Genomic DNA, 22,004 nt, shown 5'->3' on the forward strand with positions numbered 1-22,004 from the left:
AGCAGCATTACATAATGAGCTTTGATTATTACTAATTAGCATAAAGGGTAACTTAATTAAAGAAAAAGTTCTCACACAGGAAGACACCTGCTATGAATGTCATCAGACTGTTTCTGTTCTGCTGGATCTTTGCTGCAAAAACTCATCACATTCAAATTCTTTTTTGTTTTTTCTTTTTCCATACATTTCTCTTTTCAAATCAAACTGTGCACCAGTCAAGTTGCAGTTACACTTTACATCCATGTCTGTGAAAACATGGATGCTTCACACACATCTTTTCCCGGCAGCACAGAAGATCTATACAATCAGCACAGTTTAACGATTAGTGTCACCAGTTCAGTATCTGACCAAATGTCTCCCCTTCTGTTCCTGAGATATGACGTTAAATAATGGTCAGAAAACTGTTTTTGCAAAATATTATGGTGTCACTGTGAAGTTGACCTTTGACCTTTTGGATATAAAATGCCATCACTTTATCATTATACTCTATTAGACATTTATTTGAAATTTTGTCAGAATTTGCATATGAATTCCTGAGTTATGGCCAAAAACATGTTTTGTGAGGTCATAGTTATCTTGACCTTTGACTACCAAATTCTAATCAGATCATAATTTGAATCCAAGGTGACATTCATGCCAAATTTAAGGAAATTCCATTAGGGCTTTCTTGAGATATCGCATTCACAAGAATGAGACAGAGGTCACAGTAACCTTGAACTTTGACCTTCAACCACCAAATTCTTATCAGTTCATCGTTGAGTCTAAGTGCATGTTGGTGCCAAAAGAAATTCCCTCAAGGGGTTCTTGAGACATTCCCGTAACAAAAATTAGACATATCCAAGATGACAGTGACCTTTACTTTTGACCGCCAAAATATAATCAATTCATCGTTGACTCCAAGGGGACATTTACGCCAAATTTGAAGAAATTCCCCCATGCTTTCTTGAGATATCGCATTCACGAGAATGGAACAGACAGACGCACTTAAAACCAGAAAACTTTTTCCCTTTGGCCCAGGCTATCGCCAGCGCGGAGGCATAAAAAACACTATAGGAAGTATGCAGTCATTTTGTTGAAAGTTGCTCATGAAATGGATGCTAAAATGAGAAATTGACCCCTAACAGGATGATCTTCTGGGCCAGGAGGCTAATCCCACATATAGAGTGCTGCAGGGATGACTTTTTTTTGCAGCCCAATCCAGAAATTAGCATCGCTCTGGCTACCTCAACAAAAAGCTAAAGGGATTTTTGCACTGTATTTTGGTTTACTGCAAAATAATGGCAATGTCCAGTGGAATGTGGCAAACTGATCACTTAATACTTTTCATCTGAATTTGTCACACATTTAAAAAAAAAAAGGGGGCCTCACCTTGTGTCAATAAAGTCTGCACACTGACTCAGAAACTTTCGTACGTCATTAAAGTTTTCAGAACAGGTTCGGTTTTCTGTGTTGTTTTGCATGCATCAAAAACCTTTAGAGTTGTTTGACCAAGAAGCAGTGAAGAAAATGTGGCACATTTCATAACTCAGATAACCTAATTTCAAAAGGTCAGTAATATTCAGGTGGATGATGAGACATTACTTGCTATCAATGAGCTTTTATACCCCTGTGACACAGTCAGACACCTGTTTTACAATTTTGATTTACATATTGTACAAATAAAGCCTTGCAAAAGATATGGAAAAATTAAGTCATGTTGTGTGAGTTGTACATGTGGCATAGGAAACTTTTGACAGCTCAAATAAATAAGAAACCAATAGATGTCCAAAGAGAATTGGAGGGATGTGGCTCAGCAGTGCCATGCTAATTAAACAGCTCAGAGGTCATAAGGTATCCTGGTTCACAGAGGGCAGTCACACACTACAGATTAAATCCCATCCCATGACCTGCTTTAGAAATCCATATGTATATGTATATGTATATGTATATATATGTGTGTGTTTCTGTGGATGTGTCTTATGTTGAACTTAGGAAACTGATGCTTGATCTCCATTGTCACTCCAATACAGCCTATTGTTAGTCACTACTCATTTCCTGGTTGTATTACATTATAGTCAGTCCAAGTGCATTGAGTCTCATGTGCTGCTGTAATCCTTCTCCCCACTCGTCCCCCTGCTTTAAGTCAGCCTCCCTCTTTTTGAGCTGCAGAGAGGATCTTAAGAAGCACGGGACCTAACTCATAGTCTATAGTTCCCTCTGGACTGAAATGCTTACAATCCCCCATTATAAGACAGTAAAGAAAAGTGCTATTTGTTGTCTTACAGTCTAAACTGAATTATCCACAGTAGTAGACAGTCTCCCACATGTCTCAATGAGACCTCAAAGACAAACTACAGTTTACATGGCATAAAAATAATAAAATCTAGGCTGATATAATTTAACATTTTATGAAGCTGAAGGGGGGGGGGGGGGGGGCAGGTCACAACAGAAGTCATTTAAGGTTACCTTTCCTATAGAACAGGTCTATACCTTGTCCTTTTATTATACAAATTAAATAACCTTATGTTATTTACACAACGGCATGTCATTTCTGTCTCTGCATGGTTGCACATTTACAATTCTCCACCGCTCTCTGTATCACCCCGATGCGCGCATGCACGCACACACACACACACACACACACACACACACACACACACACACACACACACACACATGTGCGCACACTCAGACACGTCTGCACACACACAGGTGAGCACACTAGAGCGCGGCTCAGGCCGCATTTTCCTGACCGAACAAGACAAGTCTAAGACAAATCTAACCGAGCCCGGCCCAAACCCGACAGACTTTCAGATTTTTAAGTCCAAACCCAACCCGAGCCTGACACAGTTTGTTACCTGACATAGTTATTGTTATCGACAGTGTGTAAATGACCATCAAAAGGCTGCTGTTACGCGCAGTAAAAAATGCCACACACACAGCAACACTACACACACTCAATGGAGCGGAGCCTGTGTTGTGCTCAAGCGTTGTCAAGTAAACAACAAAACTGAGCACATTAATAGGCCGTAGCACAACACAGCAGCATGTCAAGTGGGCCGAACCCGAGCAAATTTTTTTATTTGTTTTTATCAGCAGTAACTTAACATGTCTCTCATACAGCTGGAAGCAAAATTAAACAGTATATTAAAGCACATATCTAAAGTAAAAACAGGGATGCTGAGAGAAATTAAACTCCAACAAGACAGATTTAGTTAGAAACTACAAAAGTACTGAGAGCTGAACACACAAAGACTTTCAAAAGCGTCTCCTGCACAGAGGTGAGTTGAGTCTCACAAGTTTTTTTTCAAGGGGAGAAACGTCAGGGGTTGGCTGTTGTCGGTAACATCACCGTTACCCATAGAGGCAGTCAGGAGCGCTTTTGGCCCGACTCCAAAGATGGTCAAATGATTTGGTATGTTTAAACTGACAAAGAAAGCACAAATCGTCGCAGCATAGTTAAAGTCAGTGGGGCCAAATGTGTAAATGGAAAAGTCCTGTTAAAGGCCTTGGCACACCAAGTTGATGGTCCACCGTCAGTGTGTCCTGCACTGCTGGCACTAGTCGGCCCTTGTCTGCTTTTTTGCCAGCTGATTCAGCAAGTTGAATCGGCATCGGAGCAGACAGAGCCCGTCAGTGAGTCAAATCCCTCTGAGTGGCAGTTCAGCTCAGCACGAGAAGAAAAGCAGAAATGAGGACAGCAAACAAACAACTTAAGTCAAGAGGGCATGAGATCATAAAAACTTGTTCTGTGAGGTAAGATTTTTTTTTTTTCGGCCATTGAGCTCTTAAGCATAAACGGTTCATAATCATTTGTGTTACTGTTCACTAGCACATGGTAATAATGCTTTGTTCTTTCAACATTTGGTTGTGTATTTAATGTGCTAACTGGCTAACTAGCATCCGGAGTCTGTCCCTCCGGTCTTCTGTTTTTTCTTTTTGAATGACATATACAGACCACCACTGCCTGCTGGTTTGGAGTTATTTCCTCTCACACAGGTGCAGAATGTACGTGCAAGTTGGCTGTTGGCTGTAGTCTTTGCAGTGTGTTCAAGTGCAACATTTTGGCTGAGACACAGGCAACATGAGGCTACAGTCGGCCTTCATCGCCACTTGTTCTTTGATGTCAGTTTGGTGTGTCTGGGGCTTGAGGGATAGGACTCCACCCTCCTTAAGAAGACTGTAACTCCTGGCTTAACGTCAGAAGTTAATGCAATGAAAAACACAGCAATATTATAATTACTTTTTGTAGTGAAGAAACTGGACCCAAAACAGGAATCTTGTCACTGATCCACCAGGCTAAGATGCATATTTCTCTGTGTTAAGTGCCTGGACTGGAAGAAAAACGGAATCCTGAGGTAAAAACTCACCCTGTACTCTGTTTACGCCCATTTAAAATAACAGCAGCAACTACAGTAAGACCATGAAGTGCAGATTCTACTAATTGTGTAGATCCAGTCTGATGTTTTACAATCCAAGAACCTCAGGAACCCACTGAAGCAACTACAGATGAAATGAACAGAAAGCAAAATGGCAGAACTGAGGCCGTCTGCTCAGATGTTATTGTTGTCCTCACAGCGTTGACCGCAGCCGCAGCTCAACAATGGACACAGATCAGACGCTTGACACAAATGGCCAAGAAAAACAAAGCTGCCGGGCTTTTTCACAACACACACCAGTTATCTCACTCTAAAAACAATGAGCGTCAGAGGGAGCTGGAGCTGTGCACAGACTCTATTTAATTACTGTACACTGAACACTACGTGTAACACTGAAGTACAAAAGCAAAACTCTAACTGGTGAGTAAAGAAATCCCTGCAGGAAGTCTGCAGCTGTTTTCTGCACCGTAAACAAACTTGTCATACTAACTTTACATACAGACAGAGAGAGCAGATAAGAGCTTGCAGGCAGCAGTGAACAGTAAAGAACTAACTACAGTGATTCAGAAAACTGACAGGTTGTTCATGTAACAATTGAGGAAACAAAAACAGTATTCTTCTCTTTGCACTTTGTTGTTTTTTACTATTTTCCCAATAAAATACATTTGTTGAAATCCTGGTCTTTCTTTCTTTTTAGAACTTGACGGGGAAACAACTATATTCTCTTGAATTATTCTGTGAATTTTCTATAATTAATCACTCTTTTTTATTTACTCCATAAAATGACACATTAAATGACAAAAGCCTATCACTAGTTATCAGAGCCCACTTCATTTAGGCTGTAGGGGGATATATTGGCAGAGATGGAACATAATAATGTTTTTTCTTCAGTGTATAATCACCTGAAAATAAGAATCGTTGTGTTCTTGTCCCCTTAGAATGTGCCAGCTATATGGGTTATATGAGTTATATGAGTGAGTCCTCATCTACGGAGATCTCCATTTTGCACCGCCATGTTTTTACAGTTGCCCAGAATGGACAAACCAAACACTGCCTCAGAACAGACAATGAACACTGCCTCTAGATTTTGGAAAGATGGCAGTGGCTGGTCTGAACTTGTGTCCCAGCAAACATTTTTTGGTTTAAAAAACGTGGAATCGTGGAATGGCGTCCTCGATAGCAACAAACAAAACTGGGAGACTGGGACTACGTCCCAAAACAACTCAGCTCGAGGATGACAGTACCGCGAGCACAAAAGAATCCTGGGAAAGGGGCATACTGACAGAGAACATTGTCCCAGTGGAGAGCCACAAGGCTGAGGATAAATAAAGTATTGACCGGCAAGCAAGATGTTGCAAAGATAATCTCAATAAGTCAAAACCTGCATACCACAACTGTACAACAAGCTTGGCAAGTTTTTTTCCTAACTATTATGGCTAATGTTAGTGCAACCTGCATACTAAGTGGCTAAATGTCATGTTAGTTTAGGGGCATCAACTGAAAATTGACATTTTTTTAATCGCAGGCAGTGGCGGATATTTTTCATTTTTCAAGCTTCAATGCCCAAAACGCAATATTCAGACGGCCCTATGAGTTGGGCTGTTTTAATAGTGAGAAAGAATTATGAATAAAACAATTTTGTCCCTTAGATACAAGGTCTTCCACTGCTGTCCTCTTGCAGCCTCTTGAATATAAACATTAAGCCTAAAAGATTCTGGATTTGTCAAATGCAGATTATCAATTTGTGACAGATTCAACTTGCCACAAAAAATATCAGCAAATAAACTTTTTCAAGTTTGCAACTAAATTCCTAATGAATTCATTTTGAGGTCACAGAGTTCTGAAACATTTCTTGGGCTGTCATGAGTGTGAATTCCAACATGCATGTTTTGCCACAGAAGAGAACTTTTCAGTGAAAATGCTGCCAGCTGCAGCGGTCACCACTCAGAGTGGCCCATTCAGGATTTAAGTGGTGTTTGTTTACAGGGGGGCGAGAGAGGAAACAAAGACGGTGTGTTCACCAGTCAAGAGGAAACGCCTTTTGAACCTCACAGGGTCAAAGGTTGCTTTAAACCCTCTGCAATTAAGTCCACTGTTGTGAGTGTTTGTACCTGCATATAAGTCAGTGCTGGTGTGTGTGACAGGAGGGTGAGGTAGACAAAGTGTGTTTTTGTTTTCTGGTTGTGATTTGAAAGATCTCTCTGTGTGATACAACTACAAGAAATAACAAATGAACAATTCAATTACCCTCAAATATTTATTTTCTTTCTAAATTTCTGCGGTATTAAACTTACAAAATATAATTTTTGCAGCTGCAATCAAAACAATAAGAAAATACAGAGAAATGCCATCATTGCACTGAATTTCTCTTGGTTAGGATTCAATCAGTGTTCATTATTCAGGAGATTTAAACTGGGAGCTGAATCATCCTCAGAAGTCTCTTCCTCTCCAAAACAAACATACCACGTGATTTAAACCAGTAAAAAACATTTAACCATGGCGACTTCATGTTAAAAAATAGTGTTTCTCCAACTCTGCTTGGCTCGTTACGCAGAGGCTGCTAGCTGAGCTCCTGCTAATGTGTGCTCACCTTTTTATTTTTTTAAATAACTTACATTATTACATTCTTACTTACTTACATAACATTCAGGAGGTTTTTATCAGGAGCCAAATCACCGGCATGGGTCTCCTCCTCCCATATGACGCCACTCACAGCCGATGGTGATCAAATCACATGGACCATGTCCTTGATTAAAATTAGAGGTTGTTGTGAGTTTGAACGCTGCTGGAAACATTCGGGATAATGTAAGTACACAACTCAACTAAGTATATATCATTGGTCCAGTCATTTGTAGACATTTTAATGTGAAAAAGTTACATATCATATCTTCAAACACACGTGTATGTCGTGGAGAGTTATAGAGCGTCGACTCCCAAATCATCAACATTACAAGCAACCAAAAGTGACAAGGTCAAAGGTCAAAGCCACAGCCTTCCCCTTCTGTGAAGATACTAGCACAAAGTTTTCAGCACTAGCTATAATTTACTACCAACATCCATCAAACACAGATCCAAGTTTTGCCTCCATTGAGGTTTCTAATCTTGCTGGTGTCTATGAAGGTCAGGCAATAAATGGCGGTGTAGTGTATCGTGGCATACAGATAATAACAAGCAGAGCATGTTAGCAGTGTGGAGAAACGCACAGACTCAGGGCTGTAAACAGAACCAGCAGCAGGAAGGGTAAAGCAGGGCTGGGCTCGTAACCAAAACCACCGAAGACAACCACTGACCATAACCATGGCTGCTATAAAAACCTTAAAGGGTCACCACGCAGATATGAACAGCCTGCAGCCAGGCACAGATGCAGATAATAACACAGTGCAGCCAAAGGATGGTGTTTACACCCTGAGTAAGCTCATAAATATGAAATGATAACACTTTAATTAAAATTCAGTATAGACAGCATCAGAGAACAGTGAGCTTGTACATTATAGTGGTTATAATGAGTCTTTCATACAGTATATGTGCAAACAATTTGTGGCTATGTGATGCTATTTACACTGTGTATATATATGTATATATGTATTCATATATATATATATATATATATATATATATAAATATATATATATATATTTATGCATACCTATAAATATATATATATATATACACACATATATATATATATATATATATATATATGTAGAGAGAGTGAGAGAAGACTCACGCATTGCAGTAGGGTTTCTTGTCATAACCTTTGTAGTTCTTCATGTTCAGGGTCATCTTGCAAACCTCGCAGTGGAAACATCCTTTATGCCAGTTCTGGAGAAAACACACAAACACACACAGTCACACATTAATATTGGATTTGTCAAGTGAGTTTAGGCCTGAGACTCGCTCTCATGTTTCAGACTTTTGACAGACAAAATCTCATCTCAAGGTCCACTCATTTGGTGTTTTTAAAAGCTTTTCAACCATATCTTGTGGCTCTCCTTAGTGGATGGATTTTGCTCAGTTGCCATGGAGATAGTTTAATTTTTAGGACATGACCTAAGTATGAAATTTTGGTCATGTAATAACAAAAGGTTGTGTACGGACACAGATATTGGGCTTTATAAATAAAACTGATTGATTGAGATAGTAATCCATCTCTGTCCACAGATGTGACAGTCTGTGATCTTGTTTTCAGCTCTCCACTGACTGCTTTGTTCTAATCGTTTCACTGATGTAGTTTTCCCCACACTATCTGTCACATGTCACATGTCACATGGATAGTGTCGATCTTCTAAAGTAGGGGTTGAATGAGGTAGTTATTAGGGGCTCAACAATCTTGATCGATATTATCATTTTAATAATCAACTATCCAATGTCAGGGATGCAAAGTAAAAACACTGATCCATGTCATCATCTTTAGGATGTACCTTGATTTTGAAATTCTGTGTCACAATCAAACAGCATCAGGCAGATAATGGTGAGCAGCCAAGAGACAGATGATGAGCCACAATAGTTAATAAAAAGCAAAATTTTATACTGTTGTTAAATGATTTATTCATTCATTCATTCAGTTTTCATAACCGCTTATCCTGTTAGGGGTCGTGGGGCTGCTGGAGCCTATCCCAGCTGACACTGGGTGAGAGGCAGGGTACACCCTGGACAGGTCGCCAGACTATCACAGGGCTGACACATAGAGACAGACAACCATTCACACTCACATTCACACCTACGGACAATTTAGAGTCACCAATTAACCTGCATGTCTTTGGACTGTGGGAGTAATGCCAGGGCCACACTACCAACAAAGTGCTGCGAAGCGCAGCGCACCGAAATTCTCGTGAGAGCCCATTCACATCAGACGCGCATTTCTCCACGCCGGTCGAAAAGTGCTTCTGCTCCCAGCTGTTGTCTCCATCACATTTGGGGCTGTTTTTCCATCATGGGTATCTCTCTCTGTTTGCCTGTGTGTGCCCCAACCCCCACCCCCTATAGCCGGCCCACACTCTGTGTGTGTGTGTGTGTGTGTGTGTGTGTGTGTGTGTGTATTCATCTCTGTCGTGCTCTGTTTAGATATCACTGACTAATATGTATATAAACACACACACACACACACACACACACACACACACATCGCGTTTGTCAAACGGTGTGTTTTATTTTGAAATTTGTTTTATTCTGAAAATTCACCGGATGCTGTTGTTCCTTTGTTTGACTTCCTGCCCGGCTTGACACATTCGCTCGCGGCTCGCACAGAAAACAGACCAGACGCCGAAACAATCGCTGCAGCGCCAGTCGCGGAGCTGCACGGCGCGGCCGGTGTGGATGACAGAATCGATTAACATGGGCGCCGAAAGGAAACTGGCTTCACTTCTCGGCGCTTCGAGGCTATTCGCAGCGCTTCCACGTCCGGTGTGGCCCTGGCGTTAGCCAGAGTAGATGGAGAAAACCCACGCTGACACGGGAAGAACATGCAAACTCTGCACAGACGGGCCAAAAGCCAAAAAAAAAAAAAAGTAGTGGCAGTTTTGTCTGTAATAGACTGTGCTAAATGTAATCAATATCATCATCAATATGATATCGTCTCATATCGATCCCAAGCTCTGAATTGAATCGAATCAAATTGTATTGTGGCAGACTCTATGATATTGGCAAATATCATATTGTTCTCCAAAGAATCGGTATAATATCATAATGATTTACACCCCTAGTACTTTCCCATACTTAGCGTGTTACCTACAGTAGATGTCAGTTGGCACACTCCCAGTTAGGAGAAGCAGGCCAGGGTATCACCACAGAGGCTGAGCCCTGACCCTAACCAATCCCACTCATCTTGCCTGAACTTAACCAATCCAACCAACAAAGGCAGCGAGTTCAAGCAAATTAAGGGGAGAGTACGGCAGGTTATGCCTTCGCTATCCTTGGACCGCTGGCCAATACCTTTTGTCGCCCATGTTTACCAACTAGGCTGTTCACTCTGGACACACCACAGCACTGAGCTTGTGATAGTGATAGTTTCAGCATCTGGTGTATATTTTCTTTGAGCCACAAGCAAATCTGGCAAGAAAACACACTGATAATCTATTTTGAACAATATAAAGGATATGTGGGATGTGATAAAAATGATCTGATTCTTATAAATGATTAATTATGCTTCCCATGCTTCCACATATTTGTCAGTTGTGTCTAAACAAAGAGCCAGAGAAACGAGTACACACACTCACACACACACACACACACACACACACACACACGTATCACCTGGTGTAAATGGCAAGGCGCCTTTTAATGCAACACTGACAAATCAGGGTATTTCCACGTCCAGTGTGAGCCCAGCATTGCTGTTCTGCCAGACAGAGCTTTCCTAGTGGGAACTGAAGCCGTTATACCTCTTCGAAGCCACCAGACTCCTTTGATAAAAACAGTAATTTTACCTCACAGAGCTGATAGTTTTGTTATTTTCTGACACCATGGTAAGGTAAAACTGAAAATCTTAATATAGTGTACAATTAAACTGGTATTATTTGTTTAGGTGGCCAAAATAAGTTTTGCTGCTCGGCTCGTTCACAGCAGCTTCCGTGGCAGTGCTCCTGCTTGCTTTTCCTAACTGGGGGCGTGCCAACCATTTACTGAAGGTAATACACTGACTGCACCTCATACAACCCCACTTCAAAAGATCTGAACTATCCCTCTAAGGCTCTAAGGTGTTGTGTGGCTTCCTGTCAGGCCTGACTCCGTGTGTAGGTGTTCTGGTGTAAGGGAGCCCCACTGGGATGCTTCGACTCCTTCTAGGACCAGTCTTAGGTCACATAATAACAACTTAATCATCCCCATGACAACTGAACAACTTTTTCTGTGATGTGGCTGAAAGCTTCTGAAACAACAAGGGATTTTTTTTTTTTTTTTTTTTTTTGTCAAACCGTTGTTTCAAAGGTCAAGAAAAAACTATAAAAGCTCTACTTCATGTTTTGTGTCCGCCTCTGCTGTTCAGTGCTGTTTCTGCACTGCACTTCTCACATGCGGTCTGTCAATCAAACAACATGTTTGACAGTGAGTGTTTAGAGGGAAGTGAACGGAAATCTTTCATGAACTAAATATAAATACAGTAGGAGGCTGGATGAAAATGTGACAGACCGCAGAGCAAAAAACTGAAGTAAGTCAGTTCACTGCCAAACATTTGTTCGTTCAATGTCCAGTTCATATCGCCCTCCATCTGTCCTGCATTAGGATTATTCAAATCCTTCCAGTGAATCAGCGCTAAATTAAGTGTTTGAGTTGTTAATATGGTCATATGCCTTCTATATTAATCCTGTGCTTTAATTTCAGTGAAAGAGCATGCTGTATCTAAATAGAAATCCATAGAGAGCGATGATAAGTTGTATCGGAAGGGACTTTTTACTACATCTTAGTGAAGATTTTACTTAAATATACATTTGTAACTGCATACATGTCAGCCAATAATACATGGGCCATTTTAGAAAGTGTCACCATTATGTAACTGAGAAGTTTCATTTGCGATTACAAATTGTACATGCAATGTCTTTTTTAGAGATAAATACAACAGTGTTTCGCGTATCACATTACATTACAAAAACAGTGGGCTTGAGAAAGAGAGAAAGTTTCTTTCAGCTCAATATAAGATGCAAAGTAATGCACTCATTTTTACATAAGTCTTTCATAAGCACAGGTTTTGTTTGTTACACAAAAGGATCCATGACGTCATATGAGTCATTCCTGTTATGCATCAACATTTACCTCCTTATATGTTCTTTAAAATGTATCAGTATTTAACACAGAATAATACATATTAAAAACACCTTTTTTTTTTTTACTTTACTGAAACTTTCTTTTGGGATGTGCTCAACCATGTCCCCAGAAAATGTTCTACTTCGACAAGAACTATTGATATTCTTCAATTATTTTCTAGGTCATGTTGAACTTTCTCTAATTATTTCTGTAAGATTAGGGTTAGGGTTATATATGCAATTTATATTATATATTTTCTTTTATTGTCATCATTTACTGTGTCCCTGAAGTCATTTTCCATCCTGTTAGTTTGTAGTCCATTAACAATTCAATTGAGACCATTTATAAGAAATTACCCTTTTTTTTTGGAGGGAATAAAAAGTGTGAAGTATAGGATAACCATGTTTCCCTCAAGTTTCACTCATGTCTTTTTAAACCTCCGCACCAGTGATAGCTGGAGGCGTTATGTTTTTGGGTTATCCCTCTGTCTGTTCGTCAGTTTGTCCCATTCCTGTAAACATGATATCTCACCAACATCTGGAGGTAAGTTCTTCAAATTTGGCACAAACGTCTCCTTGAACTCAGTGATTAACTGATTAGTTTTTTTAGTGATCAAAGGTCAAGGTCAGTGTGACCTTGCATCTATTTCATTCTTGTGAAGGCAATATCTCAAGAAAGCTTTAAGGAAATTTCTTCATATTTTTGGCACAAACATTCACTTGGACTGAAGAATAAATTGGTTAGAATTTGGTGGTCGAAGGTCAAAGGTCAAGGTCAGTGCCATAACTCAAGAATTCTTGCTCAAATTATGACAAAACTTCACACAAATATCTAATAGGATACAATGATGAAGTGATGACATTTTATATCCAAAAGGTCAAAGGTCAGCTTCACTGTGACATCAAAATGTTCTACATAAAACACTTTTCTGGCTATTAGTCAAAGTCAATCTCAGGAACAGAAGGGGAGACATTTGGCCAGATACTGAATTGGTGACTCTAATGTCCACCTGAAAACTGTGTTGATTGTATAGATCGTCTGTGCTGCCGGGGGAAGATGTGTGTGAAGCATCCATGTTTTCACAGACATGGATGTAAACTGAAACTGCAACTCGACTGGGGAGCGGCCGCATGGCAGTACTTCTAGTTTTCAGTGTTTCATGATGTTAATCTGTTTGTCACACTCTAAAAGCTCCACTCTGTTCAGCTAAATAATGATGAAAGCTGGTCCAATCAAAAAAAAAAGTGAAAACAGGTGATCAAGCTTAAAGAGGAACATAAAGTTTTGTTTATGTGCAGGAGGATTATTCACAGAGCTAAGGCTAACTTTGCTCAATTTTTTTTTCACCCTGTGAGGTCTGTAGACCAATATAATCCAGTCCACCTTTAGGGATTATTATTAGAATGCCTGAAATTGGCCATGTTTTCCTGACATCCTAACATGTGCCACTATTCTTAAATAATGCAAAAAAAACCCATGAAAAACACATATTTTCTAGCTATGAGTTTCAAATGTGGCTGCATAACAGGAATGAGCCATATATTGTTATCTTACTTTTTTAACATTCGAAATATCAATACTGGTATTACAACCTAATCGCCAGAAAAACATTGGCATTGTATGTTTCTGCAAACCACAGATACCTTACATTTGCACATTATCAAGCAAACGTTATGCTTTAACAAGGCTGTGATTAAATTAGAGTTATGTTTCAGCAGAAAAAACCCTTGGATATGGTAAGGAAAAGATCATGTTTTGGCTTAAAATATCAGTTTTGGTGGCAGAATCCCTACAGGAAATCTCAAAAGTCTCTGAAAAAAAAAAGTATTCAAGCCATATTTGGAGCCTAAAAAGCCACAGGAAAAACACTGACAGCTTGCTACAAAACACCCATGTTTGGAGCCTTAAAAGCCAATTCAACACACTGACAGGTCACTACAAAACACCAAAGTTTGGAGCCTTAAAAGCCACTGGAAAAACAAAGACGGACTGCTACAAAACATCCATATTTGGAGCCTAAAAAAAATGAATGAAAATACACTGATGGGCTGCAAAAAAAACCCCATGTTTGGGGCCTAAAAAAGCCACTTGAAACACAAAGATAGGTCACTACAAAACACCCACGTTTGGAGCCTAAAAATCAATGGAAATATACCAATGAGCTACTATTAAAAAAATGTTTGGAGCCTATATACTGCTTGAAACACACAGACAGGTCGTGACAAAACACCCACATTTGGAGCCTAAAAAGTTGATTGAAATACACCAATGGGCTGCCACAAAACAGACACATTTGGAGCCTAAAACCAGCTGGAAACACACAGAGGGGTTGCTACAAAACACCCACGTTCGGAACCTAAAAAGCAGATGGAAACACACAGGTTGTTCCCTACAAAACACCCACATTTGGAGCCTAAAAAGCTGCATGAAACAAACAGAGGGGACGCTACAAAACACCTGTTGGGAACCTAAAAAGCAAATGGAAACACACAGACAGGTTGCTACAGAGCATCCACATTTGGAGCCTAAAAAATACGCTGGAAACACACCAATGGGTTGCTACAAAACACCCACATTTAAAGCCTAAAAAAAGACGCTGGAAACATACAGAGGGGGCGCTACAAAACACCTGTTTGGAACCTAAAAAGCAAATGGAAACACACAGACAGGTTGCTACAGAACACCCACGTTTGGAGCCTAAAACAGACACTGGAAAAACACTGATGGGTAGCTATAAAACACCAACATTTGGAGCCTAAAAAGCAGATGGAAATACACCAATGGGCTGCCACATAACAGACACATTTGGAGCCTAAAACCAGCTGGAAACACACAGAGGGGTTGCTACAAAACACCCACGTTCAGAACCTAAAAAGCAGATGGAAACACACAGGTGGTTCCCTACAAAACACCCACATTTGGAGCCTAAAAAGCTGCATGAAACAAACAGAGGGGATGCTACAAAACACCTGTTTGGAACCTAAAAAGCAAATGGAAACAAACAGACAGGTTGCTACAGAACACCCACATTTGGAGCCTAAAACATACGCTGGAAACACACAAATGGGTTGCTACAAAACACAGATTTGGAGCCTTAAAAGCCACTGGAAACACACCAAAGAGTTGCTACAAAACACCCACATTTAAAGCCTAAAAAAGACGCTGGAAACATACAGAGGGGGCGCTACAAAGCACCCGCATTTGAAACCTAAAAGGCTGATGAAAACACACAGACAAGTCGCTACAAAACCAAGCTGCTGTAAACACAGCAATGACTCTCTTAAACACAACCAGTTTGTTGTATGCTGGCCTTAAACAGTGGTCTGCAGCTTGGCAGGCATCTCCCCTGGCATAGGTTCAGTGCAATACACCTTCCCCTCCACCTCCTAATGACAAAGTCAGCTCACACACTATGTCACACTGAAAATGTTGATATTGTATATAGGAAATGTGCAAATGTAACGTATCCATGATTTGCAGAAATGCACAATGCCAACATTTTCTTCTGGAGACTGGGCTGGGTATCTGCCCTAAAAAATCTAGTGCTGGTAAAAAAAAAATTGAAGTTAAGTACCGTACCAGTGTGTTTGCAATTTTTGTCCTTACCTACAAATCATGTTCAGCATACTGTGCTTGTAACTGACACACACAAGGTCTCATTTTAACAGCAGATCCTGCAGGATTTGCATTGTGAATAATGGCCATGCTAAAACCTGGAGAAGTTAAACTTATAGCTTTTATTCTCACTTGAAATGTGTTTTTTATGTCTTTGGCTAAAATGAAAAAGAAGTGACACCTAGTCTTGCAAAAGGCCTGATTAAATGGGCTTTTTGGAGGGACAGCAGGGAACTCTGAAGTTCTCTTTCTCTCACCCTCACACTCCTTCTCACTTTCTCCGTATACTTCATTGTTTCTTTGCCAGCCTCCTCCTCTCTAAATCACTGCCTCTCACACTGTTTGAGCTCTTTTATTCCCTTATTCTCTCTTCAAACAACTCATGTCAACTTTCACAAGATGGGACAGAACATAACTTTAGTCTTTATTGGTCTAGAGACATTGAATGATGATATTTTGTCTTCACATTCAACAAACAGTATTTGCTACAGCTCTGTGAAATCTTTCATTATGAAGTGTGGGAGCTAATATCATGTGCAGTGCCTACATGCTGTTGTGTCATCTGATGCCTCATAGAACAGACAGTGAATGCATGAGACCGCTGAAGATGAATTAATAATTTATCACCATTATGCAACAGACTATTGCAGAGGTGTTACCATGCAGACACAAAAATCAACACTTACTTTTGAATAATTGCTTAAAAAGAGGGGGGTTTGGCCAGACAATCCTAAAATATTCATTTAATATCCCTTATTTATCACATCATATAAGTATTATGATGATGTGTGCTATTTCAGTGGTGTTTAAATAATTAATTTCCCACAATATTTCTGTATCTTTAATGATGGCACTGTGACAGTTTCACTTAGGAATTTCTACCTGCTGTGATAGCCCTACATAAAAACAGATTTATGGTATATTTACAGTGCCAATAATACAACATGCAACTTACCACAGAGGTTTAAAGTCTAAGTCCCAAAAGCTATATGAATGTTGAAATGTGATAAGGTCATCAAAATAAATGTGTATTCAGGCAATGTAGGCCTTAATTAGGCTTGTAAATGTATATTAAATCAATATTTTATGAACTAAACTAAAGAGATAATATGTATAAATCCTGCTAAATCAACCATAAACTCCCCAAATATTACGTTTTTGTAGTTAATACTAAATTAATCATGATTATAGATTTTGTCTGAATGACTACTCATTACCTGAAAGTTAGTGAAAGTAGATTTTGATCATCAATGACACTTGCTTTATGTATTTAATGGGAATGAGGGTCTGACTGGTTTTCCTTGCACTACACCCATACCTACATCTCTCACAACTCCACAGATCCACATTCTTGTGTACATTCAGTTCACTCATTCTGCAATTACTGCCTAGCACAAATACATATTTTTTCATTTTATATTTTGACAATGTTATATTTTTTTTCCTTATATTTTAACTTCCGTACTATTTATGTCTTACATTCTCTTTTGATTTTTTTTTACTTGCATGATTTTCTGTTTTAAACATTCAATGAGCACTGGAGGGAGCCTGACACATGTCCAACAACTACTTACTTCTTTGTAATGCTGAATGTTGTTCGATTGACAAAAAATGTAACTTGACGCCCCGTGATCCATCCAGTTCAGACGCCGATAAGTGCCAGTTTAAAGGCTTTATATGTGGAGAATAAATACATCTAAGTGATGCTGGATCTTTTCTATTTTGTCTACAAAGTGCTCACCTTATCCAGACAGCTGACTTTCTCCGTCGGGTAGACGATCTTCCCACAGCGGGCACACTGGGGGTTCATCCTCCAAACCTCCTCTGTGCTCCCCAAAGGCTAAATCCACTTGTTATAGGTGTAGTTAATGTTGTCCAGACCGAGAGTCCCAAATGTCCCCACTGAGCCACTCTTCAACCTGAGACACTGTCAACTAAGTAGAAAAGCTGAAAATTGTAGCAGAGAGACGGCGGCTCTGCCCCCTTACTCAGCGGCTCACCGTCCGGTGTGAAGGCTGGATGCTGAGCTGGGACCGATCACTCCATCGGAGACAAGCTAGCGAGAGTTAGCACGAGGTAAACAGGAAGTTATCTGGAGAAAACAGGAAGTGGATTTATTTTCTAACGTGGATTTAGGAACTAAAAAGTAAAATATGTATTAAAGAGCTGCGTTGATTTGTTAATCACATACTGTAGTTGATAAACAAAAAAATATTCTGCAATTTATGAAAAAAAATCTATCAATTTTGAAGCAAAAATTTACAGGTTCAATTTCTATTGAACCTGTATGCTGATGCTGACAGGTTCAATAGAATTAAATAAAAAATATTGACATAAAAAAACCTACCTTGATTAGTTAATTAATCACATAGTCGACAGTCTATGCGTCCATGTTCAATAAAATAAAACAAAACTAATGAAATGAAATCAAATAAAATAGAATTAATGATTAAAGTATAAAAGTTGCACTGATTAGTTGATTAATCACATAATTGATAGACAAAAAAATATCTGCAAATTTTTAAATAATCTGTTAATTTAAAGGAAAAATGCAAAACACTTGATGCCTGCAGGTTTAAGACAATATGATAAAAATTAATCTGCCAATCTTTGAAGTGATTTTTTTTTAGGCAGAAAGTGCCAAACATTTGGGACTTTCAATACTATAAAATAAAAATACTGAAATAAAGTTGTATGGATTAGTTGAGAATCTCCTCTCTCCACCACACAGGAACAAGCACAAAATCTTGGGGGACAAAGCCTTCTCCACTGTGGCACCCTCCCTCTGGAACTCTCTTCCCCAACACATCCGTAACTGTACAGACTTAAACTCCTTCAAATCTTTGCTCAAAACCCACCTGTTCAGGCTTGCATTCAATCCCCATTCTTGCTCTTAACTGGGTTGTACTGCTCTTATGTTGTTTTTATTTTGGTTTTTTGGTTTTTGTAAAGTGTCTTTGAGTGTTTTGAAAAGCACTATACAAATAAACTGTATTACTATTATCATTAATAAAATAGAAATTAAACAAGGAAATATAATAAGACTTAAAAAAAATAGATAATTAGTGAGCTGCGGTGATTAGTTGATTTAACAAATAGTTAATTGACAAAAAGCAGTAAGTAAAGGGCAAATCAGCATTTTTTTTTTTTTTTCAATTAATCTGTAAATGCCTTCAGGAATTTTTAAGCATAAATGTTAAGCACAGTGGTGTAGTGGTTAGCACTGTCGCCTTACAGCAATAGGGTTCCTGGTTAAGTAATTTTTTTAATGAAAAAAAAATAGATTAAAATAAAATAATGCAATACAAACAAAAAATAATTGAGCTGCATTGATTATTGATTTATCAAATAGCTGACCAACAGAAAATTAATCTGCCATTTCTTTAATAATCTTTAAATCGTTTAAGTAATATTTTAGCCAAAAAAAAATGCTAAGCATTTGACACTTTCAGAATAATAAATAAAAATAAAAATTAAATAATTTCAAATTAATAAGTAACTTATAGAACTTAATAAAAGACTTGCAGTGGTTAGTTAGTGGTTCATAACACAATAATAATACTGCTTCCTCGTGCAAACTGCATCAGGAGAGCCGTAAAATGAGCTGAAAAATGTATTTTTTTTAAGTGTTTAGCTATATTTGGGTAAATATATGATTATTTGGATCCACTTAGAATGCAATTGAAGGGCATTAATGGAGCTATTCATACTTCAGGAGTGATTTGAAATGTTTTTTGTTTTGACACTTTTTTGTCATCTGTAAAATATCCAAACTGTTCCCAAATTTTGCTAGCTAAGGAACCATTGAAGTCTATAAATGATGAGCAACCTATTCATAAAAAATATCAATTCTGGCTTTAGTCAACCTATAATTTATTAACAGAGATTCTTAAGTAGTTCGGCTCACTCACACTTTAATTTAAAAAGCTGTCACATTTACAACAGATTAGCTGGCTAACTTAACATTTTCTAAAAGCTAACATTAGCCTAAGGTAACCGTTAGCTGAGACAGACCATTAGCCTGGCTCCAATTCAAAATATTTATTTGTTAGGCAGCAGTGGGCTGCACCTAATAGTTTGTGACTTTAATGCACAACTATTAGTTCATAAATCCATGATAACTCCCGTGCATCCCACGATAACTCACCAATTAGATAATGTTTACAGTACCATTACAAAGTCATTTTAAGAGTCTTAAATTGTCTTATTTTACAAGTATTGAAGTCATAAATGTAAATTCTTATGTAATACCAACATTAACATCTCAGCCTTTAATTTGACTTTTTAGGCCTATAACAATCTTTGAGATGTTTGGAGGGAATTCTTTTAAGAAGCATTTTTATTAAAAAAAACATGTAACTTTAATTACACAGCAAGTACAGTACAGTAGAGTACAGAAAAACAAGGTGGTGATACAACATCTTCAATGAACTAAAATGTGGCACGCTCTACACACATCTGTGCTCTTCTGTGAAAGAAACAAAATGTAATTGTTATTTGGGGGGTGATTAGGGGTGGGTGATATGGCCCTAAAATATTATAATGATATTTCAGGGTATTTTTAACGATATATTCTAATATATATAAAATCCTTATTATTTTAAGATCATAGAATTGCAACAAAATGTCACCCTAACAGTTTGCCTTCAAATATTAAGTAACAACTAAACAAAAATGATCTCTCATTTCTTAAGTTTGTAAACAACAACATTAACTCAGAGTGAGATTCAGATTCTGTATACAATATTAATAGTTCAAAAAAAATAAAATAAAAAAATTTAAAAAATCCACAAATTACACATGTAAATAGTTCCCAAATTAAAAAAATGTGTACCCTGGGATCTATTTATATAGCCTAAGTCAACGGGTGATTTCCTTCACTCACAAAATCCTAAATAACTGTGTGTTTTTTTTCCACCTGGACCTTTATGCCATTTCACCTCTAATCATCATGCTGTAACCTGTGACAGGCTATGCTACCATAACTATCGCACATTCACATATATGTAGTTTTTTTTGGCTAGCCACAAGTGTCGCATAGGTTTACATAAGGTTTGTGACAAAATCACCTGATGACACCGATCCCGTGTGTGCTCGGTGAGAGAGGAGAGGGAGAGACACTGTGCTGCTGCCAGAGGAGCCGCTGAATGAGTTCCCTCTGAGCGGTAAGTCGCTGAAACAGTCTGAGAAGTCCAGGGCTGTTCATAAAACATTCAGGACACCGCAGTTTATTCCACACTACTGAAACTGCTCCTCTTTTTGGAACCACCGCAGAGTCAGTAATCATTGCGCTTTAAGCCATACTTGTTGTTGCTGTGTGTAAGAATGTGATGTCAATATGTCAACAAGTCGAAATATTATGAGTATCACAATATGGATTTTTCATATCATATTAAAAATAATATTGGTATTATCGTGAATGACATGATATGGCACACCCATAGTTTGTGTTATTATTCAAGATGTAATCTTAAACAACAACAAAAAAAACCCACAAGCTACACTCACAGAGCCTTCACTCTCTGCTAAACAGCCTCGTTCTACATTAGAAAAGTATGTAGTTAAAACAATCAAAAGGCTAATATACAACAATGAAGCATCACGGAGAGAGGGGGAATACAGACAGGGAACCATTTACAAAGTTCATATCAGGAAAACTCATCTCTGATGGAAATAATCTGCTTAAAATTAATCTAAATCACTCTTTAAACACAAATTTCTTGCAGTTTTTCCATTTACTATTTAGGTTAAATGTACAGTTTATGTTGTGTTAAGTTGTTCTGTTCTTTTTTTTGTTATTCATCAACTTAATATCCCCATATAATGTGTCACTTAGTCAGGGGTCCTCAGTTTACTCAATTTAATTAGGGGACAAAGGGTCTCTTATGGGAAAAGGTCAGGAACCATTGTTTTAAACAGCAGCCCTGCATCATATGTCAGACTGGACTTGACCTCAACCAATCACTTATCATCATTAAGCAAATGCCTCCCCCTGCTGGCTGATGAAGGATAACATCAATTAAAAGAGATGTTATTTTAGGATACACATGAAGAAGATCCTTCACGTTACAATAAAATAAGAATTGATTGATACCCTGGAAAGCATTGATACCCTGGGAAATTAAGTGCCTTTGAAGATTATCTGAATACTGAGCTGAAAAGCATTGTTTCACATCGGCCACATGAGATCATTATCTCATCTGGAATAAATCAACTGCAGAGTCAGAGTGATACTGACAGTATTGCCAGTAAAGTAAAAGTACAGGCTACTTGAAAACAGCAATTTACCTACAA

The 22,004-nt window shown here is 38.5% G+C and overlaps 1 protein-coding gene across 2 annotated transcripts in view; it reads right to left on the bottom strand.

The window, feature by feature from the left end:
• nebl (nebulette) overlaps positions 1 to 17,760 on the bottom strand; it is a 186,106-nt gene extending 168,346 nt beyond the window's left edge. The window contains exons 1-2 of one of the 2 annotated variants that reach the window (XM_049566108.1): positions 17,452 to 17,760; positions 8,086 to 8,180 (exon numbers count right to left, since the gene is read on the bottom strand). In XM_049566108.1, coding sequence (XP_049422065.1) covers positions 8,086 to 8,180; positions 17,452 to 17,520 — 164 coding nt within the window. In that variant the 5' untranslated portion in view covers positions 17,521 to 17,760. The remainder of the gene's footprint in view (positions 1 to 8,085; positions 8,181 to 17,451) is intronic. The other variant, XM_049566107.1, reaches the window with a different exon arrangement.
• Between the last annotated feature and the right edge of the window lie 4,244 nt (positions 17,761 to 22,004).

This window comes from Epinephelus fuscoguttatus, linkage group LG21 (genome assembly GCF_011397635.1).
Source record: "Epinephelus fuscoguttatus linkage group LG21, E.fuscoguttatus.final_Chr_v1".
Classification (NCBI taxonomy): domain Eukaryota; kingdom Metazoa; phylum Chordata; class Actinopteri; order Perciformes; family Serranidae; genus Epinephelus; species Epinephelus fuscoguttatus.